The following is a 24620-nucleotide window of genomic DNA, read 5'->3' as shown; positions in this document are numbered from 1 at the left end:
CCTCTAGTAGCTTCAGGGGATCCCAGAGCATTTTCTGAAACAGATAGGAGTTTGGTACTCAGAATGAGTGAGTAAGCTCTTTACAGCCTTGGCTCACCTAGTTTTACTGGCAGACTCACTTTTAACTCCTTCTTTCTCCTCTTCAGATACAGTTGTATACACATCAAAAACTTTAATCTCCAGATTTGGAAGTATGGTTGTGTGTATAATCCATGTCCCTGTCTTGGTTTTGATCAACAGGCCGTGAGTTAGGCATTCCATTTCCATTAGCTAGTTTTTATGCACTGATCAGAAGGAAGTCTTTTGTATTAGATTTTTGTACTGTTTATGTTTATCTTGACCAATACATTTGATTACAGAGCTAATGAATAACTTAAGGAATTTATCATTATCATGGTGCATACATGGAAGTATTCGAAATGTTGGTAGAAATGAAATGTGTTGATTAAGTGTATCCAAGGAAGAAATATTAGGAAAAAGTGTCAGGGTGGAGAGAAAAGTCTTGTGACTCCAGGCATGAGGTAAACAAAGAACATGGCTTGAATTTCTTTGAGAAGAGATGGTAGCTAAGACTAAACTTTACAGAACTATTCTAGGTACCCTGGACAAGTGCCTGCCTGCTCATATTAATGATATATTTGAAAGTGACATACAAAGTATGTGGTAATTAAGAATTATTCGTGTGGTAAGGTTTGATTTGAGTTATTAGCAGATTCCTGGGGGATCTGCCATATTCAAGATAAATTCCAAAACAAGTTAAGGCATTATTCCCAAATTTCAGATATTGCTTTGTTCCTTCTGGTAGTTCAAATGAACATTCACATTAAGGAAACACCAATTGTTCATATCCAGAAATGGACTGAAATCAGAGATGGCTGGATTTTTAAAATAATTTTTTTTATTCCATACGTTAGAGACACATTCTTCTAAACTTATGAATATTATAATATTAAGTTGGTATCACCCTGCTTCAAGTGCCACAATCTCTTTAAATTCTAAAGATCAGAAAAAAATTTACATTTCAAACACTAAAAGATTTTTGTAACTTATTTGCTGCGTGAACCTAATCTTATCTGAAATGATGTGAGACGCTCTAGTCTTTATTTAGCCTGCCTAATTTGCATATCAGTCTTATGCTGAAAAAGTATTAATATTCTTGATTATGAAGTGTTATTCCAGATTCTGTGTATAATATATTTTGTTGCTAAATCCATAAAAATTCTATATTCATGGTCCTAAGGTTTATAGATAGGGAATTATAGACCTTTACATCATGAATTTACAATTTTCAAATCACATATGGGTAGGGGAAGGAGATAGGGGTGAGGAGAAAGAGAAATATATATTGTCTGTGGTATTTCAAAATACAGTTTGGCAATTATATAAAATGCCAATTTCTACATTAGATTGGGAGGCTTCTTTGCATTTGAGATGAAACAATGTATCTTCCTTTTTGATAGTTGGGCCTAAGATTCAGCTACAGAGCTCTTAGCATCCTGGCTCATGTAGGGTATAGTAGGCTCTCGTCAGGTCAGGATCCACAAGGAACCTCACAGAGGGCTTAACAGCGTGGTTAGTGTGAGCTGGTGCACATCATTTCTGACCACAATGATAACAGAAACAATCTGGCCACAGACTAGTCTTTTGATTATAACTAGCTTATACTAGTTATATTTATTAGTGCAGATTCAAAGATATATTGATGTCTCTTGGAGAGCATCTATACTTGATGTATTTGTGTACAGTGTTGTAGTGAAATTAGATGTCTGTAAATTATTTGGCTTAATAGAATTAAACATGTTAACTTTTTTCCAATGCATTAAAAGCCCATGCTTATATTTTATAATGTATATAAAGTATATAAATATATCATAAAACTTATAGGGCCAATGTAAAATTAATATTATCAATATGCATATAATATATATTGTTTTCTATTAAAAGCAGTGACTAATTTGATTTTTTTAACTTTTGAAAGTTTATTTTGAGAGAGAGAGAGTATGAGAAAGAGCATACACATGCTAGAGAATATCCCAAGCAGGCTCTGTGCTGCCAGTGCAGAGCCCAATGTGGGGCTCAAACTCGCAAACCATGAGATCATGACCTGAGCTGAAATCAAGAGTTGGACACTTAACTGACCAAGCCACCTAGGCTCCCCAATTTGATTCTTAATGTTTAGCACAAAATCTTGCAAGTCTTAGGAGTCTGGTGATCCTGGATGACAATCTTTGCCCTGAAGTTCCGAGTATACTTTGTGTACTTTGATTTTTTTTCTCCCTCCCCTCAGAATACTTCTAGTTTTTTAGGTCAGTAATTCAAGCTTTCTATTGTTAAGCCTGAATCCTTTTGCCTGGGAGAAATTTTCTTTCAGGTTTCTTGTGTAAGCAAGATAAACTCATTTGGGTTGTCAAATTGGCATTTAAGTCTTTTTTTCATAACTTATTTACCTACAACATTTTTCTGTATGAAAATATTAAATCATAGGGACTTTCATTACATTAGAGATAAAATTTCATAAAGTAAAAAAGGACTAAAAAAAAGATAATTTAGAGCTTAGAACACAAAGGTATTTGTTTTTGTTTTATCTATTTGAACATAAGGAAAGGGCTGAGTAAAGGTCCAGATTCTGCGTGGCTTAAATTTTACTTTACCCTTCCAGCATGAAATCTGTATTTATCTTTTCTGGCAAAGCAGCTAAAGAAGATATTTTTCATGGTCTATGTGACATCTACCAAATATTTTTAATTTATTTTTACTAAAATAATAAAGATATATGGTTTCAAAACCCAAATAGTGTAGGAAATCATTTAAGAATGAAGAGTAATCCTCTACCCATTCTTCTCTACTCCCAAGTCCCTGTCTTCAGAGTCTGCCACTTTCAGTTCCTTGAATTGGTATTTTTGGTATTCACCTCCAGATTTTTAAAAAGAAATGTTTGTTTTTTGAGAGAGAATCCCAAGCAGGCTTTGTGGTGTCCACGCAGAGCCCAATGGGAGACTCAATCCCAGGAACCATGAGTCAAGAGTTAGAAACTTAGCTGACTGAGCCACCGAAGATTTTTAAGTAACATGTTTATACTATGTTTTGATTTAAAATTTTAGATTTTATATTGTCTTTAGAGATTTAGAAGCTTAAGATTCAGATGTCCTCTGCTTTCGCTCTCCCTGCTGTATTGTTTTATCACAAATTTGATTAAGTCACTATTGAAAGCTTATATTTTTACATCTATATAAATATTTTTTGTGTAGTATATATGACTATATTTCAGTTTTCCTAGTACTTTATTTTTCCTGAAGTTAATAATTGCATGATTTTACATTTGCTTCATTTTTTTTATATCTACTAATATATCTTGACCATCATTAAAAAATACACTGCTGCTCCTGCATAGCATAGCACTTAAGTAGTGCTCATTATGTCCTAGGTACTGACACTGGTCTCACATTTAAACACTTAATTTCATAACAAGCCTGTGAAGTAGGTACCCTTATCTCCTACAAATGACTCAGCTGAGCTATAGGAAAGTGCAGTCATTTGCTTAAGGTGACACAGCTAGTAATTAGTGAAGCTGGTATTTGAACCCAGCTAGTCTTGTTTCAGAGAATGTAATACCTGACCCATACATTGTACTGCTTTAAAACATAAATGCCAAGATGCCTTAAAATCATTTTTTCCAACTATGTTTTTATAGTCTCAAGGCTTTTACGTTCTTCAGGGCAGGAGCCATTTCCTATTGATATCTGTGAAAACATATAATAAATAGGCTGTTTATATCAGGATATCAGGTAATATATTAGCTTTTTTCCTTGTATCATATCTCTTTGTTTAATTTTGTACTGGGGGATCTTTTGACCCTATATGTCAGTCTTCTGGGATATCCCTTCATCACAGTTGCTTTTGTCTCTCTTCTGAGCTGGATCCCTTTTTACCTAGGATCAACTTTCCTATTTCTTGGTTTACTCCATTTTCTGATGGTGTGGAAGTTTTTCAAGACTGTTAAGGGATGGAAACTTTCATAATATAACTTGGGGAGTTACAAAACATATATACTACAATTTGGGAAGTTACTTTTTAAAAAATATACAAGGAGATATGGCTTTAGATACTGATTTATAAACTTATAGAACATGCTAATGGTTGTGCTATTTAGTCAGTGACAGAGAAAAGAAGAAAATTGGAGGATTGGTTTTAAGAAGATTGGTAGAAGAGAGGCACCTAGGTGGCTCAGTAGGCTAAGCGGCCGACTTCGGCTCAGGTCATGATCTCACAGTTTGTGAGTTTGAGCTCTGCATCGGGCTCTGTGCTGACAGCTCAGAGCCTGGAGCCTGCTTTGGATTCTGGTTTCTGTGTCTCCCTTCTCTCTGCCCCTCCCCAACTCACACTCTGTCTCTGTCTCTCTCTCAAAAATAAATAAACATTAAAAAAAAAAATATATATATATATATATATAAGGAGAAGATTGGTAGAAGAGGTATATAGATGGTCTGAGAATATACCCAGACTAAGATAATATTTTTGACTCATTTTAATGCCCTTGAAGGGGATCTCTCCTTCTGTAAAGAAGGTAAAATAATCCCTTTTGTTGATGGGTTAGTCTCTTTCCTTAGCTACCCTTAGTGCTTACTCAAATGGCCTTAGAATCCATTGGCCATGATGGCAGGGACTAAAGATTATTTTCATCGAATAAGAATATTTATTTAACAAAGAAAACATAGTTTGACTCCAAAATCATAGGAGCCCTTGTGTGAATCTTGTATTGCCCCTTGCCAGAAACTTGGTGTAGTATCTCATCAGCCATTAAGTCTTTGACAAACATTGAATCTGCTGGACTAAAGGCTCATGTGATACATTTTCTTGATTTTCAGACCCTCCTGAGTTTTAGATCTTATTCTAGCCTTTAGGTCACAAAATTGGTAGTTAAGGGTTACTTGATAAGTAGTTCAGAGCAGCACACCCAAATATGATAGATACTGCTTCCAGAATTCAAAGAGAATAAAATCATGCATAATGTTACTTTCTTGGTAGTAAATAGTATAAGATTTAGTAATACATGTATGATATCTTGACATTCTAGGCCACGGAAACTCAAACCTCACTGAGATGGCAAACCTCTCAATTTGTATGGATCTATCATTCTCTGGCACACGTATTTTCTACTAAAACATCTAGAGTACCAACTACTTCCTTCCCTCTGAGGGATGTCAGGTTAACATTGTATCAGTAAAGTAGTTTTTCATGATAACCTGAGGGATGGTAGGACAGTCAAAGTGATCTTGGACTAAATTTTGATAAAATGATACAGTTGCGTTACTACTGTCCATGTCAGTGAAAACAGACTGCTTCTGGTGTTAGCATTGGCCAAATCAGCATTCTGTCATTTGTAGAGGGTTTATTAATTCAGTCTTGTAAAGAGACTTTATTTTGATATCTTTTGTTACATATAAAGAACAAACACTAAGTCTTAAGGAAATATAAGAACATTGGGCAGATTGAGCAGTGCTTCCTGTTTCTGATGTATATGGGAAGTTTGTTCACAGGCTCATAGTCAGGGTTTAGTATTTCAGAGGGTTTTGATATCAACAATAAAAACATGGTTGGCTTTCCACTGTTATGAAAAGACTGGGGAAAGCCCTGAGACTGTCCATCAATAGTTTTTCTATTGTTTTTTTTTTCTTCCCCAAATGCAGTATATGAATTGTGGCCATTTTATTTGAGTAATGCATTTTAGGGATGCCTGTTTCTTCACAGAAAATTTAATTCACTTGCTAGATCTTCTCTTCTCTTGTGGCAATATGATTTCTGTGGACTATTTGTCTAGAGATAATGCCTATGTGTGTAGCATTAAATGTCTAATAGAGATAGGGATTTAGCTTTCAATGCCTGAGATGAGGTGAGAAACCTGTATTCTTGGATGTCAGATTATTGGACGTCATCAGTAAACCTGGCTCAAATGAGGCAGTAGAGTTGGCTCATCACCACAGGCACCCCAGATGCTTTCAGAGTTAGTAAAGGTGCCTGGATCCCTCCCCACTTAAGTCATTTGTCCTGCCTCCAAAAGCTCTGCTATGGACAAACTCTTGTATCATCACTACCTTCAAATAGCAGCCACATATCCCCTAGGGTGCTAGACTGCTTGGGTAGCATGGGTAAAATTGTGTAGCATTGCATGAAATCAGGAGTAAGAGAACAGCTAAGGTCTTTGACTACTGTCTGTCTTATGATGTATGGAAAGTTATTTCAACAAAAGTAACCTAACAATGCCTGACCTAAGAAAGTTCGGGTCTGTGGTAGGTAGAGTCAATCTTTCTAACTGTACCTGAGAGAGACAGACGTGTATATAGATACACACACTATTCTGAAATTTGCCTGTATAATTTACTGTTGATATTTTTATATAAACCTACTTTAAATTATTTAAATACTTTTTCTCTGTTTCTCAGAAAACAGGAAATATACCACTAAATTTTTATCCAGTTTACCTATGAATTTGAATTTCCCTTGGCTAATTGTTGACTTTCTTTGGAATACTTCTGGATATAACGAGCTTGTTGTATATGTGAAATAGATTTTTTTCATAATACAGGAAATTGGGGTTGAGGCCAACACAAAATTAAACTTGATAGTTTGTTGTTTTATAAACCTACTCATATTTACATCTTGAGATATGTTTTTATGGCCATTTTTGTAGGTTAGTGGATATAAAATAATCTGCACACTTCTATTCACTTTGTACACCTAGCCTTAATATTATGGTAAAGCTAAAAAAAAGTCTTACTCAGGGTTTTCCTTCTATGTTTAATCTGACTGCTAGTTTATATAAATATGCTAGTATAATTAATAAGCTATTAAGATCTGTTTATTAGATGACTACATAAATGAGTAGTAAATGGTATTAGTTGTTACTGAGTCTTATAAGAATCTTTGTGCATATATTAGAGTTGCATTTTTTATTAGTGTTCTGGATTTCTTTGTTATATACATTTATACTTATGGATGTAATGACTTACTTTTCTCATTACCAACCTAGCATAACATGTAAATTTTAATTAAATATTAAAAATATAATATTGCATAAAATATAAACCTATAACTTAACCGATTATTGTAAAATAAATGTCCATATAATCCCCATTGAGTAAACAAAGAGAACTTACTAGCACTATGCATTTTCTCTGATCCTGAGTCCCTCCATTTCCCCTAATGGTAACCACTATTCCGACTTTATGGCTAAATTTACTTTGTTTACTTTATGTTTTTTCTACATAGGCAAGTATTCCTAAACAATATATTTTAATTTTGCTGCTTTTGGAGCTTTATATTAATGGTAGCATAGACTGTATATTCTATCATGTCTGACCTTTTCTGTGTAGCATTGTTTCTAAGATTAATGTTGCATGTATTTCAGTTAATTTATTTTCATTGCTGTGTAATCCATTGTATGAATATATTGTGTTTTGTTTATATATTACGATGTTGGTGGACATTTGGGTTATTTCCAGTTTTCCACTTTGGGCTATTATAAACAACTCGATTACATGTGAAACGTCAGCTACATATTTATTTGTATACATACAAGCATAATTTTTCATTGTGTTGCAAAACAGGTATCTGGATATGTAAAGGTCTGTTTCTGAATTTCTGATTCTGTTCAATAGGATTTTGTTCATCTTGTACAAATGTCATATTGTTTTAATTAGTATAGCTTTGTAATAAATTACAGTAATTGATAGAGCACATCTTTCTACTTTATTCTTTTTCAAAAATATCTTGGCTACTTTCAGTTTTATTTTCTTTCCGTATAAATTTTATTGTTAGTCTGTCACACAAACCAGCCCATTATGATTTTAATTATCATTGGAGTGAATCTATAGATCAATAGTGAGTTAATTGACATCTTTATAATATTGAGTTTTCCAATCTGTCAACATGGTATATATCTCTATTTAGTTTAAGTGTTCTTTAATTACTCTCATTAAAATGTGTTTTTGTTGTTTTTTTTTTACCAAAGAGGTCTTCTATATCTGTGAATTTAATATCTGTAGCCTAATATTATGTTCCCTAGTTTGTACTATAGTATGTGACAGTATCAATCTGTGGTTAAGAACATGGACTCTGGAACCACATTGCCAGAGTGATCTTAGGCAAGACTTTTAACCTCTCTATGCTTTTGCTTTCTCATATGTGAAATGGAGTCAGTGATAAACTTCCTTACAGAATTATTATGAGACTAAATATGTTATATGTCTCCCAAATTTAGAAGATGGTAAGCATCTAATAAAGAGTCTGTGAGATTTTATTTATTTACCAATTATCCATTCATTTCATTATTCTGTTAAAAAAATTTTAGGTTATTAGTGGAGGTATTTTGTTGAACTCTTACAAAAAGCTTGAATTTTTATTAAATGATTACATAATTTACTTTTAAACTAACTTCATAACTGATTTGAATACACATCTTTATAGTATTTAATATTGTAATCTAGATAGGTGCTGTGTCTAGTGAAATTTTTTTATGTTCTTTAGCTCTCTGCCTATGTAGGTCCTGTGCGTTTCTTGTTAGTATCTTTTATGTTCTACTTTGTTGATACAATTTCTTTTTCCATGGTAATATTTTAATTGGTTATTACTGGTAAGTTATATGTAAATTATTATTTTTTTGTTACTGGTCACTCTACGTAATTCTCATATTCATATATCTCATATACATACACACATAATTTTTTTCCTTTTTTTTTTTTGAGAAGGAGAGAGCACAGTGAGTGAAGGGCAGAGAGAGAGGGAGTCCTCTTGTTCCTAGTTGTTGTTGATACATCAGCCAAATGGTGCATCATACTTTTAATTGGTTAGATACAAACCTTGGATTTTTTTTCTATTTGTCTATCATGTATTACCACAAACTCTGTGGCTTGAAACAACACACGTTTATTATCACGGTTTCTGTCTAGATGCTGGGATACCTAGCTGGGTCCTCTGTCCACAATCTCACAATCATGGCATCAACTGGGTCTGTGGTCTCATGTGAAGCTCAATTAGGGAATATTTTGTTTCCAAACTCACACAGATTGTTGGTGGAATTTAGTTTCTCATGGTTTTAGGACCTATGATCTTGTTTTCTTGCTGCCTAGAGGCTAGAGGCTTCTGCAGGTTGTCATTCAAAGATTGTCCTCAACTCCTGGAGGCTACATGGTGGTACATGGTTTTCCCCAGCATGGCTGCTTGCTTCTTCAAAGCCAGCAGAGGAGAGAGACTCCAACAAGAAGGGCATAGAGTCTTACATAATATAATCATAGAATCACATTTATTCTCTCACCTTTAACACCTCTGATTAGAGGTCAGTCACTGGTCCTGCCTACATTCAAGGAGATCACTCCAGAGCATGAGTACCAGGAGGGTGGGGGTCGTGGGGGCCACTCTAAGAATCTGTTCACCACAGAGCCATTCTTCTGATCAATAGATTCTTTACTGATAAAATCCTGTCTTAAGCCACTATCTCATCTAAATTATTGCTATAGCCTTTTAAAACTTGTATATCTCTGGCCCTGCCTAATTTCAACTTATTTTGTACACAGCAGCCAGAGTGATGCCATTAAAACACAAATCAGATCATGTCAATTCTTTACTCACAAGGTTTCTCTTATCAGGATGAAACCTTACTCCACTGTTCTCAAAGAAAAATGTGAATGTGGAGCTTTTACAATCGCCTTACAGAGTCCTGTATGATCTAGACCCCTAGTATTACTTTGACCTCATCTCCTAATACTTTTCTCTTGTTTATTCCACTTCAGCTATATCGGCCACCTCGTTCTTTAACCATGCCACACGTGCTCTCACCTTAGGTCCTTTGCTCAAGCTGTATGTTTTGCCTGGAACAATTTTTCCCCAGATAGCTTCATGGCTTGCTTCCTCATTTCTTACAGGTCTTTAGTAAAGTGTTTCCCTTTCTTGGTGAGGTCTTTCCTAAACACCTTGTTTAAAGTTGCATATAGTTATCCATCCCTATCACCCCCTTATTAAATCTCTTTATTCACTTACCTGTTTTAGTTATATCCATGCTGTGTTTTGTTTAAATTTTTATTTTGTGTATTATCTTCCTCTTATCTAGCATTTTGCATTCCATAAGGACTGGGATTTTTGTGCACTTGTGTTCAGTGATGTATCTTGGGCACTTCAGACAGCTAGTTGGAACTTAGGTATTCAACCAGTGTTTCTTAAAATTAAGTAAATTGAATTTTGTGTCATGGAGGAGTGGTTTCCAAATAAACAGTTTTATTGTCTTCTAATAATGAACACTATTATCTCCTTTCAGATTTTTTTCCTCATCTTTTTTATTGTTTTTGTTTGTTTGGTTTTTTACATTTGGCTTTAACTACTAGAACACTGTTAAGTAATAATAAGCAATTTTGCCTTCCTTATGACCTTAATGGGAATGCATTTCCTGTTTATGCTTTTAGCTCTTGCACTGAGATAAATCTGTTTTTTTTAAATCAAATTAAAGATGTAACCTTTCTTTAATTTACTTAGAATTTTTTGGAGGCAGGGAATAGAGAGTGGATGTTGAATCTTAAGTAGCTTTTAGCATCTGGTTATATGGTACTTTTCATATTGATGTTATGAATTACATCAGGAGATGTTTTAATATTAACATCCTTTTCTTCCTGGAATGAACTGTACTTGGTCACAGTATGCTATTCTTTTTATTTATTGCTGGGCCAAATTTGCTAAGCTTTACATTATTCCTAGTACTTGTAAGATCTTAAAAAGGATACATCACTTGTTAAAGTTTCTATTTACTAATTTTGTACTGAGAATTCTGTCTGGCATATATTTGCTTTCAGAGTTGCTTCAGTTCACCTTGGATCATTTCATTGTACGTCCAGATCCTATGGGCTCCTTCTTCCAAACATAAACTAAAGGACATTGAGGGTCAGTTTCATTTCTTATTCACTGATCAGTAGTCTAAAGAAAGCATAAAGGTCTCTATGTCACCCTACACCTTCATAACTTAAAGCCATATAACTTAGCTGATCCTTCCTATTTTTCTAACAAAATATCTAGAGTCATCCTTGACATCTCTCTCTCTTCTGCTCCACATATTCAGTCCATCAGGAAATTCCATCTTCTCTTGATATAATTATAAATTTCTCTGCATAATTGAGTCTGTATCTGGATTTTCTTTTTCTAATTCACATGTCGTTACTGCACTTTTAAAATTTCTACATTTTTGTAATGTGTTCTGATGTAACACCTCTTCGTACTGTTGTTCCATTTTTTTGCTGGTATTGAATGTTGCTATGGAGAGTCTGGGACCAGTTGAATCCACACAAAACACCCCCACACCCCTACACCCCCACATCCACATGCCCTCTTATAGTGACTTGATCTTTTTTCCTGGATACCCCAATGGCTCTTTCTCTTTAAATTTAATAGCTTTACTAGGCTCTGTCTCCATGTTGAGTCCTCTGGTTCAGTTTATCCTGGGACATGTTTTGTACTTTGTATACTTAGATTCACGGCTTCTTTTCTCTCAGAAAGAATCTGTTGACTAATATCTTTAAAGGTGTGTTTTCCAGGTTCTCTTTTCTCATCAAGAAATTGGTAATTCAAACTCTTTATTTCTGTTATATTTTCCATACTCTTGTTAAGTCTTCTATACCTTGTGGGGTTTTTTTGTTTGTTTGTTTGTTTGTTTCCAGTTGTGCTTTAATTTTTGTAACTGTTTTATTCTTCTGTTTTTTTTCTTAGCTTTGCTAGTTTGTATTTAAAAATCTGTGGAGATTTTTTGTTTTTTTTTTTGTTTTGTTTCATTTTGAGGTTTTTTGTTTGTTTGTTTGTTTTTTTGGTTTCGTTTTTTGTTTTTTGCGGTTTCTTTCCTGGGCTTATACAGCTCTAATTTGTCCAGACTTTATTGGAGACCACTGCTTTTATTAAACTTTTTTTTTATTAAGAGATAATTGACCTGTAACATTTTAAAATTGAGATATAATTGACATAACATTGTATAAGTTCTACAGTGCATTCTGATACATTTATACAACTTAATTCATGGAAAATTATTTGGTCATAGTTTTCAAGTGTTTAATGCCTAGTGGCATTAAATGCCTCTGTGTGTGTGTGTGTGTGTGTGTGTGTGTGTGTGTGTGTGTATTTTTATTTGTCATCTGTTCATCCTGTTATTTTCCTCTTCTTTCTTGGAACACCTTTGTGTATATCTCATAGTATTTCTTTTTGGAGAGATATGAATTATTTTGTTATCAGCCTTTGTAGGAGGCTTATGTGGATGAGAAAGCAAAGTCATGTTTCCAGTTAGCTAGGCCTATGTTTTGTGTGTGTGTGTGTGTGTTTGTGTGTGTGTGTGTGTGTGTGTGTTTGTCCCTTTTTTGTGCTGCTTCACCCATCTTACTATGGAGGTAGTTTTGTTATTAATAATTATCTCTGTAACCAGTAATTAACATTGACTTGTCTTCCTCCTTGTTCTACCTTCCTTCTTCGACTACTAAGAAACATAAGACTAGGGATACTCCTCCTGCTGCTGTCTTGTGTATTCCTTTTCCACTGTTGCCTCAATTAGGAGAAATTTGTTTTTACTTGAGAATTTATTCTTTTGTTTGTGTGTGGGAGGGGATTATTTTTGCTGTGTTTTTCATGTCATGGTCAGGAATGATGTTTTTTCTTCTCTCCCTTAGCAGTTATTTATTCAATTTTGCCTGCTCTTGACTGCCCTTTAAACCATTTTGTGGCTAAAATTTTGATGTTAAGCTCTTTTCTTTCTCCCCTCAATCCCTGAAGTCATTCCTAGAATAAGAAAAGGGAAATGCCAGTTTAACACTATAATCTTCAAAGCAGAACTCTGAAAAGGCTTTTGTTTTGGTTTCATTGCATTTTATCAAGTAAAAAATGTTTGTAGTTTTAGAAACTAAATGTGGACCATTTCTCTAAGTGGTATTCAGATGCTTTTCTGTTGTTATTCAAATGTACCAGTGTTTACAATGCTTTCTGCCTCTCCTTTCCCACTTAACATATCTTGGGAATAATTCTCTAGCTAAACATATATAGCTGCTTTGTTCTAATACCTGCATGGTATACCGCCATAAAATCTACTCCAAACATTTAAACTTCATGTTCTAAATGAACGCTTAAAGATTTTTATTTGCATTTATGACCACGACTCTGTAGTAAGTGTTCTCAGAAGTATGGCTTAATGCTCATGTTTGAAAATATCTCCAAGATAAATTGAGAAATGTGTAATTAGAAGGTTTCTTCTTGGATGACCTCAAATGCCACCTTTCAGATAAATTGTCCCTAACCACTCAATCTACCATAGCCACCTGGTATTGCCTTCACATTATCCTTTTTAAGTACTTTTTTCTTTATCATAGAATTTTTAAAACTGTAGAAAGTAGAATGAACAATAATACAATGAGAGTTCCATGTGCCCATTATTCATCTTTATCAATTATCATTATTTTCCAGTCTTATTTTATTTCTCTCCCATTCCCATACACATGTTTTTCTTCAGTACTTGATTTTTTTTTTAATGTTTGTTTATTTTTGAGAGACAGAGAGCACGAGCAGGGAAGGAATAGAGAGAGAGGGAGACAGAGAATCCAAAGCAGGCTCCAGGCTCTGAGCTCTCAGCACAGAGCCCAGTCGCGGAGCTGTAACCGAGTAACCATTAGGTCATGACCTAAGCCGAAGTTGGTTACTTAACCAACTGAGCCACCCAGGCACCCCTTTCTTCAGTACTTTAAAATCTTTTAATGTGTATTTGTTTTTGAGAGACTGAGACAGAGAACAAGCCAGGTAGAGGCAGAGAGAAAGGGAGACAGAATCTGAAGAGAAAGGGAGACAGAATCTGAAGCAGGCTTCAGGATCTGAGCTGTCAGCACATCATGACCTGAGGTGAAGGCAGATGCTTAACTGACTGGACTGAGCCATCCAGGTGCCCCTTTTCTTAAAGTACTTTAAAGCAAAATCCAGATATGCCATTTTACCAATGAACAATTTAGTATGTATCTCTAACATGTAAGACCTATTTATATTTAAAGAAACAAAAGGCATTACTGCTTTGTCACTGTCACATCTGACACAATCAGCACCATTTCCCTGATCTCATCTAGTACCTAACTCATATTTTCCCATGAGAATCAAAATGCACTTTACAGTTTTTGCTTGAATCACAATCAGAACAAAGTCTTCACATTTGCTTGATATTTTGCTTTTAATTTATAAATTATCTCTTTTGCGCCTGGGTGGCTTCCTCGGTTAAGCGTCCGACTTTCGCTTAGGTCGTGATCTCGCGGTTCGTGGGTTCGAGCCCCGCGTCTGGCTCTGTGCTGACTGCCAGCTCAGAGCCTGGAGCCTGTTTCAGTCTGTGACTCCCTCTCTCTCTGACCCTCCCCTGCTCGCGCTGTCTCTCTCTCTCTCTCTCTCTCTCTCTCCTAGAAATAAATAAAACATTTAAAAAAATTTATAAATTATCCCTTTTTTTTCCCTGAAGAAATAATATATAATACTGTGTGAGATTCTCTGAATTCTGGATTTGGTTGACTGTTTCCTTCTTGTGGTCATCTTTTAACAGTTCTCTGATTTTTGTATTTTCTGTAAACTGACAGTGTAATAATTGTTGGTTAGTTTCAGGTTCATTCAGTTTTCTCAGCAAGAATATTTCATAGATTGTGCAGTGTACATCCTTTAGTCTCACAGTAGGAACCACATGATTTCCACTTGTCCCTCTTTTAGCAGTGTTGAGAGATAAGTGGAAATCATTTGTGTTTAGAGATAGTATGATTTGGTGTTCTCGGCTTTATCGGACAATTGTAAAGTTAGAGACTGACACTTCACCCTAATGAACATTTCCTGGCAGCAAAATGATTATGTCATTCCTTATGTAATTAGTTGCTGAAAAAAATAAAATTTGTAGTTTTATGGATTCACTAATGCACCCTATCTACTTTTTAAGTTAGTAGAGAGAACTTATTCCTAAATTTAGATAATTTGAAAAAACTAAACTAGAAATTGCCTATGGTCTTTAAAGAATAATCCAGTGAGAAAAACTTTTGAAGTCTATTACTAATCAAGATGATTACAGATGTTTTTGATGTAACTGTGTGATCTTTCTTGTAAAATTTGTATTCACATGTGTAGATATTACTTTGAGATACCATGAAAGTTTCTAAACTTGTAAGATCTATTTGATAAAATCTGCTTTTATTGTTCCTTCTTATAAAGGTTATTAAGTGTGGTATGCTGTGATCTAGACACTCTTCTCCTATTAGAGGCTCAGTATCAAGTATCTCAAATGTTACTAAATGCTCAAGAAGAAAATATCTTAGAGAACTCTGAAAGCCACAGGTAAAAACAAACAACACCCCCGCCTCCAAACCCTGTTAAGACATGGTATTAACAATAGTTTTCTTTATAGATGCTCTGTTAAGATGTAATTTTGTATATATAGTTTCATGTTTTTCCACTGCCTGAATTCAATAGATTTAAGTAAGAGTAAAAAGCAATTCAAACAGAAATATCATTAGAAAGACAGTGATAGATGTTCGATGGCTTGAACTAACTTTATTAATGGTTCTATGAAGTTGTATCACCTTTAAACTCAGTTTGTATGTGTAAGATGACCCAGTAAACAAAATGTTTGATTTCGTGTCGTTTTTAGAATTACTGTTTACCCCATTTCTGAATTATGTTAATTCATAGTGATAAATTCTGGTTATTGCAAAATGAGGTTATGGTAATATCTTGATGAATTTTTTCTATTATATTTGTCATTACCTCAATTTGGCTGACATTTATTGAATACACATTCAATAGCTGGCATTGTTTTCATATCTGTGAATTAATTAATTAATTATTTTAATTTATTCATTTTGAGAGAGAGAGAGAATGTGGGAGGGATGGGGAGAGAAGGTGAGAGAGAATCCCAAGGAGGCTCTGCACTATCAGCAATACCCAATGTGGGGCTCAAACTCACAAACTGTGAGATCATGACTCGAATCAAGACCTAGAGTCAACTGCTTAACTGACTGAGCCACCCAGGCACCCTTCATATCTGTAATTAAAAAAAAAAAAAAAGTGTGCTTCCATTCTATCTGGGTTTTAGAAAATTATGGAAGACTAAGCACATTACTGGATTCTCTAGATTTGATAGAGAAGGATGATATTAACAGCTGCAGGAAGTATGGAATCTGCTTAAAAGCAACATTTAGATTTTGAGTTTAAGGTACTGGGTTAGGAACTTAAGGGGACCCTAACTAAAACTGTGATAAAATCATGGAAATAATGTAGACCTTAATTCCTTTTCTTTTAATGCTGTAACATTTGACAAGAAAATACTTTATTAATATAATTTATTTCATTATATCAGTTATATCTCCATCAATATTTTGCTTTATGACAAAGAAAGGCATAAGATAAAGTGAATTTATGCTTTTTAAGTGATACATTGTTAATAATCCATTTTCCAGACTTTTCTATAGAAATTTTTTTTATATTCCACTAGTTTAACGTTAGAAGTAAATCTTATTTCATTAAGAGAACAAAACTGGTATTTTTTTTTCCCCCAGGGATTTTATAATTGATGGCTTATCAATAGAGAGAAACCATGTTCTTGTTAGAATAAATTTTATTGGTGGGCCCATGGAACGAATTTTGCCTCCAAGGGTACTGCAGAAGGTGAGTGGGATAAAGAGGATTTTTTTACTAGAAAACCTTTAGGATACAAATAAACACTTTGAAATGAAAATAGTATTCTTCATGACAAGGGGTCATCATTAGCACTAGGTTATGTTGTTTCATTAAAAAATTGTCATTTTCCTCTGGGATATTATGTTCAAGGTCTTTTTCATGATACCTAATTTTTATTAGATGAATATATGTTTTGTATTTAATAAGAAATATTGAGTACCTCTCCTTCCATCAGTATTCATAGACTTTGGCTTTCTCTTAAAGTTGGTTTCTTTTTAATTAAGTATATTTTTGCTTTGTCAGTCTGGAAAAGAGAAGACAGAAATGATTGGCAACACAAAATAGAGTTTTGTTTTCTGTGTTTGTTTTTTATTTCAGTATAGGAAATACAGATTTATTTTGAAGGTTATAATTTTCCTTTCATGGAAAAAAATATACTAAAGGCATCATTATCAGTCCTAGTTGCTAAAACAAGTTACTATATGTTTGTCTTTAGTGCTTATATAAATGTCGTTTCTATTGCATTTCATTTTAGTTAATATCCTTTGGAGAATTGAGTTGTAATTAGCAAATACCTTTTGATTAATTATGCACCAACTCTAGTATCTATGAAACAAAAACTAGTTTAAATTAATATTTCAAAAAGCCTTAAAATTCAGTATTTTATATTACTTCCTAAAGTCATCTGTCTTCTTTTTTAGGGTGATGATCCATATCCTTGGCCAATGTTTTCATCACATCCTTTACCAAACTGCTATCTGTCAGAAGTTACAAAAAATGCTGATCTAAAACAAGGTACAATAATTACGATTAAATACCACATTATTTTAGTATTTTTGAGGTTATAATTTGAAAAAAAATAATGTATTATTATAGGAAATTAATAACTGTTTTTCATTCAGCTTGTGTATATGGATCCATTTATACCTATTTCTTAGTAAATTTCTTACTAAATTATTTGTATGATACTGAATTTTTATCAGAACCATTTTTAGTTAAAAAAAAGAATTATGGCTTTTGATGAATTTTGGATACATAGAACTTTATTCAGCAGAGCAATATTTTTTCGTATCTCTGTGCCATTCTGTGTCCTCAAGACTTGAAATATAAATATAATATAAAATCTATAAATTTAATAAAAGTTTATGAATTCATGAAGTTTTAGAGAATGCATTCAAGTAATTAGACAATTGTGTGGTAGTATAGTATGATAGGAACTAAATAAATAAATGTGTAGCCTTCTAGGATAACAGATATGCCAGACACCCTTCTAGAGAAAATTAGTGTTTAAAGCAAGACTTGAAATAGGTGTTTGGGGAGTAATACAAGCAGTAGTTTAAAGGGTGCATGGGATTTGGAATATGAGGGCAAGAGACACGAGAGGACAGCTGGTAAGCCAATTTCAACCATAAGGCCAGTGTAGCTCAAGAGCTTATGGGGAGAGCAATGAAAATTCAAACAGTATTAGACTAGAGAATTCTAAGATGAGTTATAAGGCTGTATGATCAAACTGTTCATTAATTTGAGATGTTAAAGCTTATATCAGTGTTATCACGTTTAATACCATTAACGTTGCATTGGAAAAAAATAGCATTATGTATCAATTAATTTAACCTAGGTTAAGATTTTATGGAGTGATTTTTGAAAAAATGTTTCTGTGTGAGACTTCATGTGCTTTTTATTTTTCCCTGCATTTATGTGCTTTAAAACCATTATAGAAGCCATTAATTCATATGCCTTGTTTTTGTCTCTATCCAGTGTTTGAGATCTACATTATATATCTCACAATCGGATAGAGACAGAATTGATGTGTGTGTGTGTGTGTGTGTGTGTGTGTTTGTGTGTGTGTGTTTTCTTTTCTATCTACTGAGAAGTTAGGGAAAGAGAAAGAACATGAGGGAGCTTTTTTATAGTTTTTAATATTTGTGTTTATAATGCACTTTCAAAATTCTGCCTTTGTTTTCCTCTCGTTTGTGCAACTTAATCTATTGCTTTCAGAGATTGTGAGTGATATGAAGTAGTTTTCAGGAGGAAACCCTTCAGATGGTATCATTTTTTGAACATTTTTCCCACTGAGTCCCATCTTTCAATGAACCCAAACCTTTCTCAATCGTACTTTCCTATTGTACTTTCAGTCTTTTTCATCACTTATTTGCCCTTCATTCCTTTATTTAACATTTTTCTCAAGTGCTAACTATCAGGGGCTTCACTAGGCCTTGGAGATAAGATGATCTACATGATCCATTCTTGGTGCCTCAACCCTTTCCCAGTTTTTTTTTTTCCTTGTTACGATAAAGCATTGTTATCCTTGCTAAGTTTCACTTGGAAACAAATATTAATTTTTGGAGCAGTAAATCCAGTCATAAGTTTATTATGTGACTGTCATATTTGATAATTTGGTCCTTCAAAATAGTTTGATTTAAAATATATGCCTTATTGGGCACCGGGGTGGCTCAGTTGGTTGAGCATCTGACTCTTGGTTTCAGATCAGGTCATGATCTCACAGTTTGTGGGTTTGAGCCTCTGTTGGGCTGTGGGCTAGCAGTGCAGAGCTGGTCGGGATTCTCTGTCTCCTGCATGTACACACTCTCCCTCTCTCTCTCAAAATAAATAAACTTTAAAACCTAAAAACAGATTGCCTTATCTTTTTAAACGGAACAAGGCAGACAGGAATTTAAAAAAAAAAAAAAAGGATTAAATGGACACTTCCTGAAAAGATATATCATCAATTTCTACGAATTGGTGCTCAGAGGAATAAAATTTGATCCCTGCTCTTCTCTCATGATTGATTTAGAAAAGGGAGTCATGATAGAATCTCTTTCTAGCCCAAAAGATAACTGCAGATGGTTATTAACTGTAGGCGGGCCCATCATACTGCCAGGCCATCATACACTGTGTCTATCCAGGTCTTTACTCTCCTGGATGACCATTTTAAAATCTTCTCTCTCATCAAAACTTCCTCACCTCACCCTCATCCATCCTGTCAGATGATAATTTTGTTTTTTAGGTTTCTGAGGAAATAGAAATAGAAAAAAGCTTCCTTGTGCTCCTGATATACATCAACTCACTTAGCTGCATCTATGTCAATTTAGGTTTTCTAGGACTATGAATAAACTGCCAGTTTGCTTACAAAGGCCAAGTTCCCCATTGCTTGCACTGCATTCCATCCTCTTCTCAAAGATACTGTTTCTAACAGTTCTCCCTTTTCCTTTATTGCTGTGTTTTTTGGGTGTTGGGGTTGGCTCTCCAATGTAGATTTTTCATGAGCTAACAAGCATGCTGTTAATTCTTCCATATTTAAAATATTTTCTTTTGAACACACTTTTCCATTTCTGCCTTTTCACTGCAAATTTCTTGGAAGGAGTTGTCTAATCTCGTTATTCCAGTAACTCTTTTCATTCTCTCTTGAACCCACTTGAACCCACAAAGCTAACCAGGCTTTTACCCTTACCATTCCACCATGGTTAATTTTACTGTATAGATCAGTCTTCATCCTATGAGACCTGTCATTGTTACTCAACATATTCGCTCCCTCTCTTTCTTTTGAAATTCTTTATTTGGCTTCCAGAAAACCCATGATTGGATTTTCCTCCTATATTTCTGGCAGATTCTCTTGTGTCCTTTTTTTTTTTCATCTTTCACTTCTCTCCAACGTCTAAACTTAGGAATGCCCCAGGGCTCAGTTTTTAGTTGCCTGTTTTTCTAGCTATACTCACTTTTGGTTAAGATCTCATCTCATGAATAAAATACTGTCCAATATGCTGATGGCTATCAGATTATATCTTTAACCCCTAGCTCTTCCCTGAACTCTTCATTCATATGTAACTCCCTACTAGACGCCTCTGCTGGGAAAGGTAATAATCATATCAAACCTAACAAGTCCGAGATAAACTTCTGATATTCCCTCAAAATCTGTTCCTTTGGCTTTCTTACTCATTTCAGAAATGGCAAATTTGTGCTTCTAATTCTGTAGGCAGTAAATTTTAAGGCATTCTTTGACTTCTTTTTGTCTTCATACCCATATCTAATCTGTCAGCAAGTGCTCTTGACTCTGCATTTCTGAAATCACTTTCACTCATGCAGTACAACCCTCATTTCTCACTTGTCTCAGTGCAGTAATCTGCTAAGTATTCAGTGTGTTCTCAATACAGTGACCAGAGTAATGCTGTTGAAATATGGATTGCATTACATTACTCCTCTAAATGAAACCCTCCAATGGCTTCCCCATAACTAATAAGGCCCAGCACATTTGTGACTTCATTCCTGTCAGTACTCTGTTTTAGTGTAGTACCATTTCAAACCTCTTTAATCCTGTATTCCCCACCATATTGGACAGCAGCCCCTGTTGTCTTTCTGTTTATCCCTAAGATACAAGTGTTTGACTAAGATATTATTCTATTCATTATTAATGGCAGTAACTAATACTTTCTCCTAATAACAGTGATCCTGGTTTTTGTTAAGCAGGAGAGAATGATCTAGGGACCAGTGGATAGCGTAGGATGTTTATCACAGGGATATCTCTGTGAACTCAATGAGAAAAATGGAGCCCAATGCATTTCTGACAGGTATAAAGCTAAATTGAAAGGATTGTTTCTGGTCAAATACAGTTCAATAAAGTAAACAGTGTACAATTTTAAATATATTATGTTTAAGCTTGTAATAATACTTAAAAACATAGCTATTTTGAAGGCATGAGTTCTTATATTTTCCACTTTGCTTTTTTGATTTAGAAGTAATGATTCATTTATTCTGCTAGGTGTTATTTTAGTTGTCATTTACACTACAGAAGTTTGGGATAGCATTTCTTTGTTGTGGGGAAAAAAATCACTTCGGTTGTGTGCACATGGTGACATCCACTCATTTGTCTCCCAGCTTCTAGATTTATCCTCCTTGCTACAGTTAGCATCTTCTCATCTGTTAAATTGCCTCTTGTTAGCTCATTGGCATTAGTGTTAGCTATTAGATAATTTATCTTCATCTGTAAATAAGAATTTTAGACATCATCTGGTTCAGTTATTTTTCTTTGTGCATATTTTTAGGGTCATAATACTAAAATGTAAAAGCCCTTTAAAAGCTAGTGATTGATATTATCTATGTATGTATATGTGTATTATATATATAAGCACGCACATGATATATGTACACACATGTGCATGCATGTATATACCACATATGTGTGAACATATGTGAATAATCTTACAGACATAAACATTCCCTTCTTTTTTTTCCTCTAAGTGTGTTTGGAGCTCAGACTCTGAGGTTTTGACAGTGCATGACTTTCAAGAGGAGCAGTGACAGGTGGTCCTGGGGAAGGGGGAGCTGGCCCTGGAGTGCATAGTGTAGTGTAGGGATCTCTAAGGTGCATTGGGAGAGAACATTCCCCTTCCTGGAGTGTTTTTGGAAAAGAGTATATCATCTCCCCAAAGACAAAAGACCCTGAAGGCACCAGCCAAAGGCCTTTCATTGGCAGGGGAAAGAGGCTCACCTAGAGGGAATATAACCTTTGCTGCTTTTAGTGGTACTACACCATAAATTCTGAGCACTGTGTAGCCATGGAACTATTTTTCAGGGAGAGAGGACTTCACACAATGTAGACAGGTTCTACTCCAGAGGAGGGAGTGCAGATCTGCATGGTGCCAGGTCCTTTAAGACTCTGGGTTTTGAATCCTAGCCACACACCAAAGAAAAAACACAGGAGAGTTATGGTGCAGGGTAAACTGACTGCCCTCACTATTCCGTGAAGGCTGCCTGAACTGTAGGGGTGAGTAGGATCTCTAGTCCAGGGAAGAAAGATTGGGGTGATGCCATTTTCCCCCCAACATCGACATGGTGGGACTTCAGAGTGGAGCTGGGATCTATTCACACCAAGCCTTGCTCCCTGCCTCCCCTGACCCTCCCCAGCCAGTGCCTGGCAACTGCTCATTTCCTGGGGCAAGACTGACTCTGAGCCAACCTAGCAGGCCTCTCCTTCAGAAGACCAGCACTGCCAGCACCCCCCATGCACCAAGTGCACTGAAAATCGAACAATTGAAAACAATACCTGCAATTCTAGTGGAAATAGAACCAGGCTTCATCTTTTTTTTTTAACTTTTTTTTTTTCCTTTCTTCTTTTTTTCTTTTGTAATCAGGCTAATTGATTGATTATTTTTCTCATTTCCTTTTTCTTTGTTTGGGATCAGGCTTTTTTATTCTTTTCTTTCTTTTTCTTCTTTTTTTCCCTTTTCTTTGGAATCAGACTTAGAGTTTTTTGATATTCTGTTTGGTTTCTGTTTTTGTTGTTGTTACCTTTTCTCTCTTTTGGGATCAGGCTTCTTCCCTCACTCCTTTATTCTAGGCTTACTTCAACAAACAGATTAAAGCACACCTAGTTAAAGGTCTAAACACACCTCACTGCAGGCAAGGAGGAGTTCTGCAGAGGACTGTCCAGTGGGAAAGAGCAGCCAAAACACAATAGCAGAGTGTACACAGCATATACCAAAAACACTTCCTGAAGTGCCAGGTCCTAGACAGTGTATGACCCCTTTTTAGTATAGCAGCACTCTCGGGTGCAAGAAACATACCAAGTTTTTAAAACAGACAAACAACAGAAACTTAGCCAAAATGATAAGATAGAAGAACTCTCCCCAAAAGAAGGTTCATGAAGAAATCAAAACCAGGGACTTGCGCAAAACAGATATAATCAATATATTTGAACAAGAATTTAGAACAACAGTCATAAGACTAATAGCGGGGCCTGAAAAAAGCATAGAAGCCACCAGAGAAACCCTTGCTGCAGAGACCACCTAAAAACTAGTCGTGCTGAAATAAACAATGCTATAACTGAGATGCAGTACTGACTGGATACAGTGGCAATGAGGATTGAAAAGAGAGGAGAGAATAGGTGATCTAGAAGATAAAATTATGGAAAATAGTGAAGCTGAAAAAAGAGGGAGAGAAAATTACTAGATCATGAGGCGAAACTTAGAGAACTTAGTGATTCCATAAAACAAAACACTATTCATATCATAAGAGCCCTAGAACAAGAAGAGTGGGGGGAAAAGGGGGCAGAAGGTTTATTTGAACAATTTATAGCTGAGAACTTCCCTAATCTGGGGAATGAAACAAGCATTCAAGTCCAAGAGGCACAGAGAACTCTCCGCAAGCAACAAAAACAGGTCAACACCACGACATATAGTGAGACTTGCAAAATACAAAGATAAAAAGGAATTCTGAAAGCAGTTAGGGACAAATGGTCCTTAACCTACAAGGGTAGATACATAAGTTTAGCAGAAGACCTGTCCACTGAAATGTGGCAGGCCAGAAGGGAGTGGCAGGAAATATTTAATATGCTGAATGGGAAAAATGTGTAGCCAAGAATTCTTTATCCAGCAAGGCTGTCATTCAAAATAGGAGAGAGAAAGATTTCACAGACAAACAAAAGCTAAAGGAATTTGTGACCACTAAATTAGCCCTTACAAGAAATTTTTAGCGGGACACTCTGAGTACAGAAAAAAAAAAAAGCAACTAAGACTACAGAGGAACAGAGAGCACCACAAGAGACACCAACTCTACAGGTAATACAATGGCACTAAATTCATATCTCAATAATCACTCTGAATATAAATGGACTAACTGATTCAGTCAAAAGACATAGGATATCAAAAGAGAGAAAACAAGATCGATCTGTATGGTGTCTACAAAAGACTCATTTTAGATCCCTGTGTTGAAAGTGAGTGGATGGAGAACCATCAATCATGCTAAAAGATGTCAAAAGAAAGCTGGAGTAGCCAAATATATATCAGACAAACTAGATTTTAAAGATTAACAAGAGATGAAGAAGAGCATTATCATATAATTAAGGGGTCTATCCATCAAGATCTAACAATCGTATATATTTATGCTTTCAATTTGAAGCATTGAAATATATAAATCAATTAATCACAAACACA

At 35.0% G+C, this 24620-nt stretch overlaps 1 protein-coding gene across 2 annotated transcripts in view; it reads left to right on the top strand.

Moving 5' to 3' along the window:
• The window catches only part of TBC1D32 (TBC1 domain family member 32), a 193200-nt gene that overhangs the window by 103701 nt on the left and 64879 nt on the right, over nt 1-24620 (top strand). For both annotated transcript variants that reach the window (XM_039251523.1, XM_039251522.1), the window contains exons 24-26: nt 15229-15351; nt 16572-16680; nt 17394-17487. In XM_039251523.1, coding sequence (XP_039107454.1) covers nt 15229-15351; nt 16572-16680; nt 17394-17487 — 326 coding nt within the window. The remainder of the gene's footprint in view (nt 1-15228; nt 15352-16571; nt 16681-17393; nt 17488-24620) is intronic.

This window comes from Hyaena hyaena, unplaced genomic scaffold (genome assembly GCF_003009895.1).
Source record: "Hyaena hyaena isolate Hyena2069 unplaced genomic scaffold, ASM300989v1 scaffold_393, whole genome shotgun sequence".
In the NCBI taxonomy this organism is placed as follows: Eukaryota; Metazoa; Chordata; class Mammalia; order Carnivora; family Hyaenidae; genus Hyaena; species Hyaena hyaena.
Note: the sequence above shows the minus strand (reverse complement) of the source record. Positions and strands in the feature narration are given on the sequence as shown.